The following is a 14,970-nucleotide window of genomic DNA, read 5'->3' as shown; positions in this document are numbered from 1 at the left end:
TTTATGGATCCTCTGCAGTGTCAGTCTGTTTTATTTGTGGATCCTCTGCAGTGTCAGTCTGTTTTATTTGTGGATCCTCTGTGGTGTCCGTCTGTTTTATTTGTGGATCCTCTGCGGTGTCCGTCTGTTTTATTTATGGATCCTCTGCAGTGTCAGTCTGTTTTATTTGTGGATCCTCTGCGGTGTCCGTCTGTTTTATTTGTGGATCCTCTGCGGTGTCCGTCTGTTTTATTTGTGGATCCTCTGTGGTGTCCGTCTGTTTTATTTGTGGATCCTCTGCGGTGTCCGTCTGTTTTATTTGTGGATCCTCTGCGGTGTCCGTCTGTTTTATTTGTGGATCCTCTGCGGTGTCCGTCTGTTTTATTTGTGGATCCTCTGCGGTGTCCGTCTGTTTTATTTGTGGATCCTCTGCGGTGTCCGTCTGTTTTAATTGTGGATCCTCTGCGGTGTCCGTCTGTTTTTATGGCTGTGCCTCTCCACCAGAGAGGGGCTTTAAAACAGTGTTCGGTTATGGCTGTTCCTCAATTTTCTTCCCTGAGGGTTTAATAGAGGTGATTGAGTGGTGTTGTCGGGAAGGACACGCACACACACACACACACACACACACATACTCACCCATCGTATCCACAGATATCTCCCTTGCTTCTTTGACGACGCAATGGGCTGCTTTCTGATTCCATGCATGCACGTGCGCACACACACACACACACACACACACACCCACACCCACACACACACACACACCGACACACTGTCTCACTGCCTGGTTGGCTAGGTTATTATCTCTCGCTAGTAGAACGAGGGTCTCTGAGAGTCCACTGTCGAACACTGCAGAGGAACCAAGCTGTGGCCGGTCACACCTCTGTCAGACAAGCGAGGCCTTTAGAACAGACCACTGAGACAGAGAGAAGAGGCTATAGAAACACCTGGAGATTAAAGTGGTCAGGCAAGCCATACCCGACCCAACTCCAGAGGAAGGATTTAATGCTGAATGTCTGTACTGTACTGTGGGTCTGGAGCCCGCTTCAGATGAGCGCCGTGGCTCAGTGGAGAGGAGAGAAGATGCTAGAAGGTCCGCAGGGCCAAGTGGAGAGGAGAGAACTCACACGTACACACAGACGTGCTGTACACGGGCGCGCGCACACACACACACACACACACACACACACACACACACACACACACACACACACACACACACACACACACACACACACACACACACACACACACACACACACACACACACACACACACACACACAAGTGAATGCTTTTATAGGCTTTTGTTTTCACACTGACGGCTCTGCCGATGACGTGGTGTGCTCTCCTCTGTTCTCTTCTAATAATTAAAATAGTAATAATAATAATAACAGCAACAATAAAAAATACAGAGTGTTTTGCTGATGTACCATCTTTAATAAGCGAGTATTGCCATCCCTGGCTCTTTCCCTCCTCCTCCCTCCCCTCTCTCTCCCCCTCTTCTATTCATCCATCACCACCACCCCCCGCTGCTCCTCAGCAACCCCCCGGCAACATTAGCTAGGCCAATTAGGGCTCTGTAATTTAACCAATTATCCAATTAGAAGCCTCTCAGACGTGCCCCAAAACCTGGAGGGCCCCCCAGGCAGCATAACCTCTGCCACGCTCCTTGATGTCCACCATGGATTGTCCTCTCCCCAAGCCCCAGGACGGGGTGTGACCTGGAGGTCACCTTGACCGTTATTACACTGATCTTAGATCAGTTTAGCAGGTCTACAAAGTCATTGTCCTGATCGCAATTGTAGTGTCTATGATCTGACCTGAAATCCGTTTCCTATTAACTATGAATGGATTTTTCCTCTCTTTGCTGTTTTTGCTCCCTGATCTGAGATAAGTTTAACAGTGTGTCACAGACACTGTCCTCAAGGTGATTTTAGCCTCCTCCAGTTTACCTTGAGTTCAGTTGGTAGCCTCTCTAATGTGTTTTTGAGCATGAAAATGTAATGTGTTGTGGCCTGGTGTGACTAGGTTATGATTAGGTTATTGGGTGCGTGGGTAGGGTTTCTCTCTCACTGGGCTCTGGGCTCTACTAGAGCAGCCCACTGGTCTCTCTCTTTCCTCTCTCTCTGAGGTTTAATTAGAGAATAGAAAGTCCTGGAAGAGACTAGGGACCCCCACACACACACACACATTGACACACAGGAGGACAGAATGATGCGCGTCGCACGCGCACGCACACATGAACACACACACACACACACACACACACACACACACACACACACACACACACACACACACACACACACACACACACACACACACACACACACACACACTGGAACATGTGTATCCACACTCACATAAGACTGCAGGCACACACACACACACAGTCTGGAACGTGTGTGTACTCAAAAAACTCACACATGCACACTTGGGGGCTACAAGCATTGGATAAAGACAAGGGGTTGGGAGAGAATAGAATAGGAAGACGGAAAGAAGAAGAGAGAAAATAAGCTGAGAGGGCGAGGACACATGAGGGTGCAATAGAAACAGACAGAAACACAACTAGATGGAATGTACAATGCAGTGGGAACGAAAATATCGAACAGGTGTCACACGGTGAACGTTTGCATTGTATTCCAATTACATAACCCACAGTCTTGCAAACCTTTACAAGGCACATCATATCCGCAACACTTTTCTACCCCAAGCTGCTGAAACAGACCTAAAATACAGAATCGTTTTCTTGAAGCAAAGAAAGAGTCTTTTTTGCACATAACCAAGTCTCATTACTATTTGCATCGGCTTATCAGTGTTTGTATCCTCATCGCCCCATCAGAACACATTCTAATTAACTTCCATATTACCTCGCTGTCTCCGCTTCCTCACTTTCAAATTCAAATAGCTTTATTGGCAAAAAGAAAACCTAGGCAGGCGAAGCAATAATACGGTTAATGAAGACGTTAAATTGAGCAATTATAGGATGGCGATAACACAATAACAAGGGACAAACTGGAGGGACTACGGTTGTGTTCCAAACGGAGCCCTAATCCCTTTATAGTGCACTACTTTTGATCAGAGTCCTATTGGCTCTGTGCATGACATAGGGATTAGGGTGCCATTTGGTGTCGCAGCCTGTTGAATGCCCTAGAGAATTTCCATGTAAGAAGCACCCTTAGCACGGACGGGAAGTTGATTGGAGCACATCACATTTGGTGTCAAATGAAAGCCAAGAGTCTATTTTTGAGAAATTAAGGCATTTAATGTGTTTTTTCAACCATTTTCTATCGGAAAAAGTTGAAAGAAATAAAGGCTTTGATTTCTGGTCAAACAAATGGAAAAGGAGTCTTAGAATTTTTTTGAAATACATCAAAACACAATAATGTTGAAGTAAAGAACCCTGCCAGCTAATATCAACACTTATATTTAGTTTTGCAGAAATGATTTGCCTTCTGTAAGTTTAAGAAATATTGCCTAGTGTCTTGTCATTCTGTTACCAAAAACCCACATATCTTTAAGACATTTGACAATTTCTCTCCCGCGTGAGGAGGGAGGATAATGAGAGTAGACAGAAGTAACAAGTGAAGGTAGACCTATCTATTAGTAGGTGTTTTTACTGATAACAATTTGGTTTCATCATTTATTAAGGGGTTAAAACACATCATTCTGTTACCAAATCAGTAACCGAATGACCAAAGCATCTGTAACAGAATGACTTCAACTGACTTGGCTACAATGGGAAATCATAGTAGCCACAAACCACAGTTGGGTCACCTGCTACTGTCCTCCCTTCCACTGGCATACTGTCATGTTCATCTCATAACGGGTTTCTTTCTCTTTCTGTCGTCTGGTGGTAAATGAAAGAGTGATAAAACGTTCTGAACAACCGCTCCCTCTCTCTCTCCCTGGCTCTCTATCTCCCGTTACTGTAAATGTTTTATTGTCACATACACCAGATAGGTGCAGAGAAATGTTGTTTTAATGTCACCTCTCCTGGCTCTTACTGACACCTACCCACGAGCCCCCTCTCTTTCCATTTACTGAAACCAGCGTCCTCACCCACTGAGCACTGACCGACACCCGACGTACATGGACGTTGTAAAGTAGTTGACATCTTGTCAGTCCAAATCTGAACCAATTATAGACGTCTGTTTTACAAGTTTAAACAGCACAGTACAGTAGAGTTTAGTACAGTACAGTATAGTAGAGTTTAGTACAGTACAGTAGAGTTTAGTACAGTACAGTAGAGTTTAGTACAGTACAGTATAGTAGAGTTTAGTACAGTACAGTATAGTAGAGTTTAGTACAATACAGTAGAGTTTAGTACAGCACAGTACAGTAGAGTTTAGTACAGTACAGTATAGTAGAGTTTAGTACAGTACAGTAGAGTTTAGTACAGTACAGTATAGTAGAGTTTAGTACAGTACAGTAGAGTTTAGTACAGTACAGTAGAGTTTAGTACAGTACAGTACAGTAGAGTTTAGTACAGTACAGTACAGTAGAGTTTAGTACAGTACAGTATAGTAGAGTTTAGTACAGTACAGTATAGTAGAGTTTAGTACAGTAGAGTTTAGTACAGTACAGTAGAGTTTAGTACAGTACAGTAGAGTTTAGTACAGTAGAGTAGAGTTTAATACAGTACAGTAGAGTTTAATACAGTAGAGTAGAGTTTAGTACAGTACAGTACAGTACAGTAGAGTTTAGTACAGCACAGTACAGTAGAGGTTAATACAGTAGACTAGAGTTTAATACAGTACAGTAGAGTTTAATACAATAGAGTAGAGTTTAGTACAGTACAGTAGAGTTTAGTACAGTAGAGTAGAGTTTAATACAGTAGAGTAGAGTTTAATACAGTAGAGTATAGTTTAATACAGTACAGTACAGTAGAGTTTAATACAGTAGACTAGAGTTTAATACAGTACAGTAGAGTTTAATACAGTAGAGTAGAGTTTAGTACAGTAGAGTTTAGTACAGTAGAGTAGAGTTTAGTACAGTACAGTAGAGTTTAGTACAGTACAGTACAGTAGAGTTTAGTACAGCACAGTACAGTAGAGTTTAGTACAGTACAGTATAGTAGAGTTTAGTACAGTACAGTAGAGTTTAGTACAGTACAGTACAGTAGAGTTTAGTACAGTACAGTACAGTAGAGTTTAGTACAGTACAGTACAGTAGAGTTTAGTACAGTACAGTACAGTAGAGTTTAGTACAGTACAGTATAGTAGAGTTTAGTACAGTACAGCATAGTAGAGTTTAGCACAGTACAGTACAGTAGAGTTTAGTACAGTACAGTAGAGTTTAGTACAGTACAGTAGAGTTTAGTACAGTAGAATAGAGTTTAATACAGTACAGTATAGTTGAATACAGTAGAGTAGAGTTTAGTACAGTACAGTAGAGTTTAATACAGTAGACTAGAGTTTAATACAGTACAGTAGAGTTTAATACAGTAGAGTAGAGTTTAGTACAGTACAGTAGAGTTTAGTACAGTAGAGTAGAGTTTAATACAGTAGAGTAGAGTTTAATACAGTAGAGTAGAGTTTAATACAGTACAGTACAGTAGAGTTTAATACAGTAGACTAGAGTTTAATACAGTACAGTAGAGTTTAGTACAGTAGAGTAGAGTTTAGTACAGTACAGTAGAGTTTAGTACAGTACAGTACAGTAGAGTTTAGTACAGTACAGTAGAGTTTAATACAGTACAGTACAGTAGAGTTTAATACAGTAGACTAGAGTTTAATACAGTAGAGTAGAGTTTAATACAGTAGAGTAGAGTTTAATATAGTTTAATACAGTACATTACAGTAGAGTTTAATACAGTAGACTAGAGTTTAATACAGTACATTACAGTAGAGTTTAATACAGTACAGTACAGTAGAGTTTAATACAGTAGACTAGAGTTTAATACAGTACAGTATAGTTTAATACAGTACATTACAGTAGAGTTTAATACAGTACATTACAGTATAGTTTAATACAGCAGACTAGAGTTTAATACAGTAGACTAGAGTTTAATACAGTACAGTATAGTTTAATACAGTACAGTACAGTATAGTTTAATACAGTAGACTAGAGTTTAATACAGTAGAGTAGAGTTTAATACAGTAGACTAGAGTTTAATACAGTACAGTATAGTTTAATACAGTACATTACAGTAGAGTTTAATACAGTAGACTAGAGTTTAATACAGTACAGTATAGTTTAATACAGTACAGTAGAGTTTAATACAGTAGACTAGAGTTTAATACAGTAGAGTAGAGTTTAATACAGTACAGTATAGTTTAATACAGTACAGTAGAGTTTAGTACAGTACAGTAGAGTTTAGTACAGTACAGTAGAGTTTAGTACAGTACAGTACAGTATAGTTTAATACAGTAGACTAGAGTTTAATACAGTAGAGTAGAGTTTAGTACAGTAGAGTTTAGTACAGTACAGTACAGTAGAGTTTAATACAATAGACTAGAGTTTAATACACTAGAGTAGAGTTTAATACAGTAGACTAGAGTTTAATACAGTAGACTAGAGTTTAATACAGTACAGTATAGTTTAATACAGTACATTACAGTAGAGTTTAATACAGTAGACTAGAGTTTAATACAGTACAGTATAGTTTAATACAGTACAGTAGAGTTTAATACAGTAGACTAGAGTTTAATACAGTAGACTAGAGTTTAATACAGTAGAGTAGAGTTTAATACAGTACAGTACAGTATAGTTTAATACAGTAAAGTAGAGTTTAGTACAGTACAGTTTAGTACAGTACAGTAGCGTTTAGTACAGTACAGTAGAGTTTAATACAGTACATTACAGTAGAGTTTAATAGAGTAGACTAGAGTTTAATACAGTAGAGTAGAGTTGAGTACAGTACAGTTTAGTACAGTACAATACAGTTTAGTACAGTACAGTAGAGTTTAATACAGTACAGTAGAGTTTAGTACAGTACAGTAGAGTTTAGTACAGTACAGTACAGTAGAGTTTAATACAGTAGGGTAGAGTTTAGTACAGTACAGTACAGTAGTGTTTAATACAGTAGACTAGAGTTTAGTACAGTACAGTAGAGTTTAGTACAGTACAGTACAGTAGAGTTTAATACAGTAGACGAGAGTTTAATACAGTAGAGTAGAGTTTAGTACAGTACAGTTTAGTACAGTAGAGTAGAGTTTAGTACAGTACAGTAGAGTTTAATACAGTAGACTAGAGTTTAGTACAGTACAGTAGAGTTTAGTACAGTACAGTAGAGTTTAATACAGTAGAGTACAGTTTAGTACAGTACATTAGAGTTTAGTACAGTACAGTAGAGTTTAATACAGTACAGTAGAGTTTAGTACAGTACAGTAGAGTTTAGTACAGTACAGTACAGTATAGTTTAATAGAGTAGAGTAGAGTTTAGTACAGTACATTACAGTAGAGTTTAATACAGTATAGTAGAGTTTAATACAGTAGAGTAGAGTTTAGTACAGTGCAGTAGAGTTTAGTACAGTACAGTAGATTTTAGAACAGTAGAGTAGAGTTTAGTACAGTACAGTACAGTAGAGTTTAATACAGGAGAGTAGAGTTTAGTACAGTACAGTAGAGTAGAGTTTAACACCATACAGTAGAGTTTAGTACAGTAGAGTAGAGTTTAACACCATACAGTAGAGTTTAATACAGTAGAGTAGAGCACACTAGAGTAGGGCAGGGCTCTAACACTGACCTATTTTACAAGGAGCACGTGTCGCCTAAGTAGAAAAATGTAGGCGCACGCAAATAAATTTAGGAGCACAATGAAAAGTATTCCTTCATTTTTCTAGGTGCACTGGTGCTCCTAAATAAAAGAAAATCCCAGGTACACATCAAAATATGTAGGTGCATATGCAAGTGAAATGTAGTACCTTAGTACCTTAGAACCCTGTGGACTACAGTACTTTACTGTAGTGTACTGAACTCTACTGCAGTGATTCTTAATTGGTTTTGCTTCAGGACACAAATTTACTCAGGTTGTCTGAGTCGTGACCCAGTATTCGCATTGCGTTTTTTTTTGGGGGGGGGGTCAATGCAATCAGGATAATTTTTTATGCTATATTGATAGTAAATATATATATTTAAATATATATATATTGATAGTAGAAATTATATGACAAAGGAAAATAGTAAATAATTCAATTTGCCCATATTTTTGATGAAGAATGTGAATGAGCTCGCTGGTTTGAGATGTGGTCCTTCCGTAGCTCAGTTGGTAGAGCATGGCGCTTGTAACGCCAGGGTAGTGGGTTTGATCCCCGGGACCACCCATACGTAGAATGTATGCACACATGACTGTAAGTCTCTTTGGATAAAAGCGTCTGCTAAATGGCATATATTATTATTATATATTATCACAAACTCAACCAAATGTGCTAAATAGCGCTGCTAATAGATCTAAATTAAAAATACTGTGATTTAAGAAAAACAGCTATTTAATCACTCTCTACCTGGTTTTAGTGGTTTGAAATCGGACTGCAGTATTTTTCATCTAAAAATAACAAAATGTTTTAGATCATTCAACATTTCCCCATCGTGAATCACTGCTCTACTGTACTTTTGAAAAATGTAACCACGGAAGTTGACTGAGAACACGTTCTAATTTACAGCAACGACCTGGGGAATAGTTACAGGGGAGAGGAGGAATGATCCAATTGTAAACAGGGGATGATTAGGCTACCGTGATGAGTATGAGGGGCCAGATTAGGAATTTAGCCAAGACACCAGGGTTAACACCCCTACTCTTACAATAAGTGCCATGGGATCTTTAGTGACCAAGACATCCATTAAACATCCCATCCGAAAGACAGCACCCTACACAGGACAATGTCCCCAATCACTGCCCTGGAGTATTGGGATATATATATCATTTGTGGGGGACCGAAAGGCTGCCTCCTACTGGCCCTTCAACACCACTTCCAGCAGCATCTGAACTTCCATCCAGAGACCAGGACCAACCCTGCTTAGCTTCAGAAACAAGCCAGCAGTGGTATGCAGGGTGGTATGCTGCTATCTTGTACTGTTTGCTACTGTACTGTGATGTCCAAGACCGTGAAACATAGACATCTACACTGAACACACATATAAACGCAACATGTAAAGCGTCGGTCCCATGTTTCATGAGCTGAAATAAAAGATCCCAGACATTTTCCATAAGCACAAAAAAAGCGGATTTCTCTCAAATGTTGTGCACAACTTTGTTTACCTCACTGTTTGTGAGCGTTTCTCCTTTGCCAAGATAATCCATCCACCTGACAGTTGTGGCATATCAAGAAGCTGATTAAACAGCATGATCATTATACAGGTGCACCCAGTTTTGTCACATTATACAATGCCACAGATATCTCAGGATGGTCCACCAGGACTGTTTCCAGGGAATGTTAATTTCTCTACCATAAGCCGCCTCCAACGTCGTTTTAGAGATTTTGGCAGTATGTCCAACCAGCCTCACAACCACAGGCCACGTGTATGGCTTCATGTGGGCAAGCGGTTTGCTGATGTCAATGTTGTGATGTCAACAAGTGCCCCATGGTAGTGGGGGTGGTGGGGGGGGGTTATGGTATGGGCAAGTATAAACTACAGATAACGAACACAATTGCATTTTTATCAATGGCAACTTGAACGCACAGAGATACCGTGACGAGATCCTGAGGCCCGTTGTCGTGCCATTCCGCCAGCACCTCCTGTTTAATCAGGAAAATGCCCAGACCATGTCGCAAGGATCTGTACTCCATTCCTTGAAGCTGAAAATGTCCCAGTTCTTCCATGGCCTACATACTCATCAGACGTTTCACCCATTGAGCGTGTTTCAGATGCTTTGGATCAATGTGTACGACAGCGCGTTCCAGTTCCCGCCAATGTCCAGCAACTTCGCACAGCCATTGAAGAGGAGTGGGACAACATTCCACAGGCCACAATCAACAGCCTGATCAACTCTATGTGAAGGAGATGTGTCACGCTGCATGAGGCACATAGTGGTCACACCAGATACTGTATGGTTTTCTGATCCACACCCCTACTTTCTTTTTTTCCCAGTCATGTGAAGTCTACAGATTAGGGTCTAATGAATTTATTTCAATTGACTGATTTCCTTATGAACTGTAACTCAGTAAAATTTTGACATTTTAGCTTGTTGCGTTTTGGTCCGGACCGACCCCACATTGTTGTTGTTGTTGTATTTTACCCCCTTTGTCTCCCCAATTTCGATCTTGTCTCATCGCTGCAACTCACCAACCGGCTCGGGAGGTGAAGGTCGATCCCTGCTTCCTCTGAAACATGACCTGCCAAACCATGCTTCTTAACACCCGCCCACTTTACCTGGAGGCCAGCTGCACCAATGAGTCGGAGGAAACACCGTTCAACTGACGACTGACGAAAGTGAGCCAAGTAAAGCCCCCCCGGCCAAACCCTCCTCTAACCCCGGACAACGGTGGGCACCTCCCTATGGGACTCCTGGTCACGGCCGGTTGTGACACAGCCTGGGATCAAACCCGGGTCTGTAGTGATGCCTCAAGCACTGCGATGCAGTACCTTAGACCGCTGCGCCACCCAGGAGGCCCGGACCAACCAAATGTTGTCTTGTTTGGGGGCGGAGATTAGAACAATTGCATATTTGTGTATTATTCTACACACTTGCAAAGGAGAATTTAGCATATGTCTACCTTTGTGTACCTATTCAGAATAAATCACCATGAACGGAATGAGATTCATAATTATGCATTTCTGTGTAGTACAGATCAGGGAACCATGGTGTGGTGCTTTTATCATCATTCTGGGTGGAACTCCACTTACTGTAGTTCAACAACCAAAATATATTTTTTCAAAGCCCGCAATCATCATGTACGGCTGACACCCAATTCTTTCTGCAGACATCTTTGAATCCTAATAGATATTTAACGGATTTTTTGGAAAACAGGGTCACGTAAAAACCTGAGGGAGATTCTGTTACCAAACTTTGCATCTGCACTCTTCTTCCAGTAAATGTGTTTCTGTACAAAATTGTTAAACGTTGTCCTTGTGTATAGAGTTGTAACAGCATCACACTGTTACTGTGGAATTGCCCCCCCCCCTCACTCTCTCTCTCTCTCTCTCTCTCTCTCTCTCTCTCTCTCTCTCTCTCTCTCTCTCTCTCTCTCTCTCTCTCTCTCTCTCTCTCTCTCTCTCTCTCTCTCTCTCTCTCTCTCTCTTCTCTTACTCCTCTCTCTCTCTCTCTCTCTCTCTCTCTCTCTCTCTCTCTCTCTCTCTCTCTCTCTCTCTCTCTCTCTCTCTCTTTTACCCTCGCCCTCTCTCTCTCCCTTTCTCTCTCCCTCTCTCCCCCTCTCTCCCTCTCTCCCCTCTCTCCCCCCCCTCCCCTCTCTCTCTCTCTCTCTCTCTCCCTCTCTTTCTTTCTTTCTCTCCCTCTCTCCCCCTCTCTCTCCCACTCCCTCCCCTCTCTCTCCCCCTCTCTATCCCTCTCTCTCCCCCTCTCCCTTTCGCTCTCTCTTTCTCTCTCCCTCTCTCTCCCTCCCCTCTCTCTCCCCCTCCATCTCTCTCTTTTCTCTCTCTCTCTCATGCTCTCTCTCTCTTTCTCTCTCTCCCTCTCTCTCCCCCTCTCTCTCCCCTTCTCTTTCTCTTTCTTTCCCTCTCTCTCCCATCTCTTTCTCTCTCTCTCTCTCTCTATCTCTCTCTCTCTCTCCCCCTCTCTCTCTATCGCTATCTCTATATATCTATTAATCTTCTCTATATATCTATCTATCTATCTCTCACTATCTATCTATCTATCTATCTATCTATCTATCTATCTATCTATCTATCTATCTATCTATCTATCTATCTATCTATCTATCTATCTATCTATCTCTCTCTCTCTCTCTCTCTCTCTCTCTCTCTCTCTCTCTCTCTCTCTCTCTCTCTCTCTCTCTCTCTCTCTCAGGATGTCTGCGTTCCCATGCATGTATATACTTATTGCTGTGTGTGTGTGTGTGTTAGCGCACCACAGCTGGCAATCCAAAACATCCAGAAGCTTCTCTAAGCTGCTTACAAACAGCAACTGGTGACCATTGGCCCTTATGGGCGCTGAAAGGCAGGTCTAAGCCAGGATCCAGTGTGTGTCTGTGTGCGCATGTGTGTGTTAGGGAAGGTGTGTGTGTGGGTGCCTGCATGCGCGTGTGTGTGTGTCCGAGCAGCGCATGCTTCCGGGTGTGTATGTGTTTGTGTCACCTCCTCTCATACTCACAGTGCTACCCGCCACAGCTGCCCAATAGGAAATGAATACCTATAACTATTAAATTAAGGCATCAATAGCGTCTCCATGACGATTACAGCCCATAATAAGGACTATGGATGGATCAGCGATGATCATAGAGGGCTGGAATGAGCGATATGATTGTGGCTATACTTGAATTAGTTATCTTTGGAGCTCTCGTGAATCCCTGCGTAGTCTAACTGGAAGCTGTGAGGTGTTTTTATGTACAGAAGTCGGAGGTGCCCCGAGACAAGCAATACACAAATGAATGATGGCTTCTACTGATTGGTAGGATTTTTGTGATGTCAAGTGTGCTGATGCATTCGCTTTCGTCACTTTTTTTATAACCATTTCCATTTGCAATTCTTCTTTCAAACATGATGAGGATTTTTACCAAAAACTATGAGGATTTTTACCAAAAACTATGAGGATTTTTACCAAACATGTTTGACACTGTATAATGACACTTTCTGGTTTAAAATAATCCTTTATTTCTTATTTTCTCCTCTCTCCCCCTTCTCTTCTCTCCTCCCTCTCTTCTGCAGGGTTAATTTGTGACCGCCACCGTTGACCAGGAACTGTGACCGCAGACATTGACCGTGATGAGGACCGTACAGGAGGATGGAACGTAACAGAGTTCTGACCGTGGAGCCGTTCCCGACCGCGACCGTAGACCACCAACACTAACCACAACCACACCTTCTAAAGAGCGCCCGGTCTCCCCCTAACCCTCCACCCCTCCAGCCCCTCTGTCTTACACCGCACCCCTCCCCCCCTCGCCACTCCACTCCTCCACCTATCCTCCTGCACTCACTCCCTCGCTCCGGACCCCCTTTTTTTGAGGGTCCACTTTTTCTTTCATAAACACTCTCAACCACCACTTCTCTCTTTCCATTGCGATGTCCTTTCTTTCCAATCATCAATACCTTCATGAACATTGAGTCCTCTTTGGGAAACAGACATACACGGACGATAAACGTTTAGTTGGAGGCGGAGTCTCTATAGCTGCCAGTCATGTATCTTTTCCCTTTATCCCTGTGTAAACCAAGTGGGCGGGGTCTCGCCTCTAGTCTCCGCCCCCGCTGCTACATGGCCGACACCTGTCTAGTCTGGCTCCTGGGCCTGGCTCTCCGCCTCTCCCTGACCTCCTGCCAGAAGATGAACCCCGCCAACAAGCCCCCCATGGTGACCACCAACTACGGCAAGTTGCGAGGGCTCAAAAAGGACCTGAACAACGAGATCCTGGGGCCAGTGGAGCAGTACCTGGGCGTGCCCTATGCCACAGCGCCCATCGGAGACCGCCGCTTCCAGCTGCCCGAGGCGCCTGGCTCGTGGCAGGAGATCCGCAACGCCACAGCGTTCGCCCCGGTGTGCCCGCAGAACGTGCACGGCGTGCTGCCGGAGATCATGTTGCCGGTGTGGTTCACAGACAACCTGGATGTGGCAGCCGGCTACATCCAAAACCAGAGCGAGGACTGCCTCTACCTCAACATCTACGTGCCCACCGAGGACGGTGAGTGTCGGGTAGGGGTGGTCCTTCGCTCCCATAGGGGGTGCCACTCAGGGGTAGGGTGAGGAGAGATGGAAGGTGGAAGGGGCGGGGTACTTGAGCGAGATCTGTCACTAGAAACATACCTAATTCTCTTTTTTACTCCCGGTTGGGACGCAACAATATTTTTCCCACCGTCTTTTGCCACAAAATATATCTAACCCCCCCTAAAACCTCACTCTCCTTGCCCAAATCCAGAGCTGAATCTTTCTTTGGTTCAGTAGGTCTGGGGTGAGGAGACGAGCGACGTCTGGGTTTGGGTTGCGCAAGGTAAGTGGAGAGGGAAGGAAGAAGACGAGGGTTTCTTTCAACTAACTATATTAAACCTTCCATTGCCTCAGAATCATTTCTGACTGTTTTGTCCATCTTCAAAGGTCTGGGGTGAGGAAGGGAAGGAGAGAGGGAAGACGGATTGGGTTAGGGGGATTCTTTCAACTCAACTCAACCTTACATCTGTCACCTGAAAATATTGTATCTGAAACCTGCCTAGAAACTTCTCTCCTTCCCTCAAATCATTTCCAGAAATCATTTTTTATGCTTGGGATTTGAATCTTTTTAATTTTTCTTGCGTTTCTCGTACAAACTCAGACACTTTTACATATCGATCAGCTTTTAGGAAATAGTGTATATTTAACGGGTTTATTACAAAGATATGAACACCTGATATCGTACTAAAAGCGTAATTGTCATCACCCACGGGACTCATTTTTCTTTCTCAATATCACACACTAACCTCCAAACTGATAATATCTTTTTTTTACACAGCTTTTTAGATACTCATTCTTAACTGTTACTAACACTAGGTACTATCTGCACTTTTAGGCTTTTATGCGAGGTTAAGAAGTGCGTGTGTGTGTGTGTGTGCGTACGCCTGTGTGTTCTGAAAAACGGCAAAAGAACACAGTACTTTAACAGTCCAGCACAGCTCCACTGGGGTATCCACAATGATTGTCCCACCACGTGTGTGTTCTCTGCTGTTGATGCCAGTGTGTATCAGAGGAGTTCATCTGGGTCTCACCGTCCCTCTCCTCACACATCCACAGTGAAGTGAGGAACCGTGATGGGCATCGGTCTTTTCTCTCCATCCCCACCCTGGGGGAGCCTGGACAGCAGCCTGCTACACAAAAAGACAGAGAAAGTGGGGAGACCACCAAAGTCAGATTAAAGCCTGAGAGATCTCTGGGGAGCTCTTTTTAGACCTCACAACTCACCACCTGGCC

At 42.8% G+C, this 14,970-nt stretch overlaps 1 protein-coding gene across 2 annotated transcripts in view; it reads left to right on the top strand.

Annotated features, from left to right (window-relative positions):
- nlgn2a (neuroligin 2a) overlaps positions 1 to 14,970 on the top strand; it is a 222,683-nt gene that overhangs the window by 69,953 nt on the left and 137,760 nt on the right. For both annotated transcript variants that reach the window (XM_046328654.1, XM_046328653.1), the window contains exon 2: positions 12,747 to 13,714. In XM_046328654.1, the coding sequence (XP_046184610.1) occupies positions 13,216 to 13,714 (499 nt within the window). In that variant the 5' untranslated portion in view covers positions 12,747 to 13,215. The remainder of the gene's footprint in view (positions 1 to 12,746; positions 13,715 to 14,970) is intronic.

The sequence above is a fragment of the Oncorhynchus gorbuscha genome, linkage group LG25 (assembly GCF_021184085.1).
Source record: "Oncorhynchus gorbuscha isolate QuinsamMale2020 ecotype Even-year linkage group LG25, OgorEven_v1.0, whole genome shotgun sequence".
NCBI lineage: Eukaryota > Metazoa > Chordata > Actinopteri > Salmoniformes > Salmonidae > Oncorhynchus > Oncorhynchus gorbuscha.
This window is presented reverse-complemented; position numbering and strand designations above follow the sequence as displayed.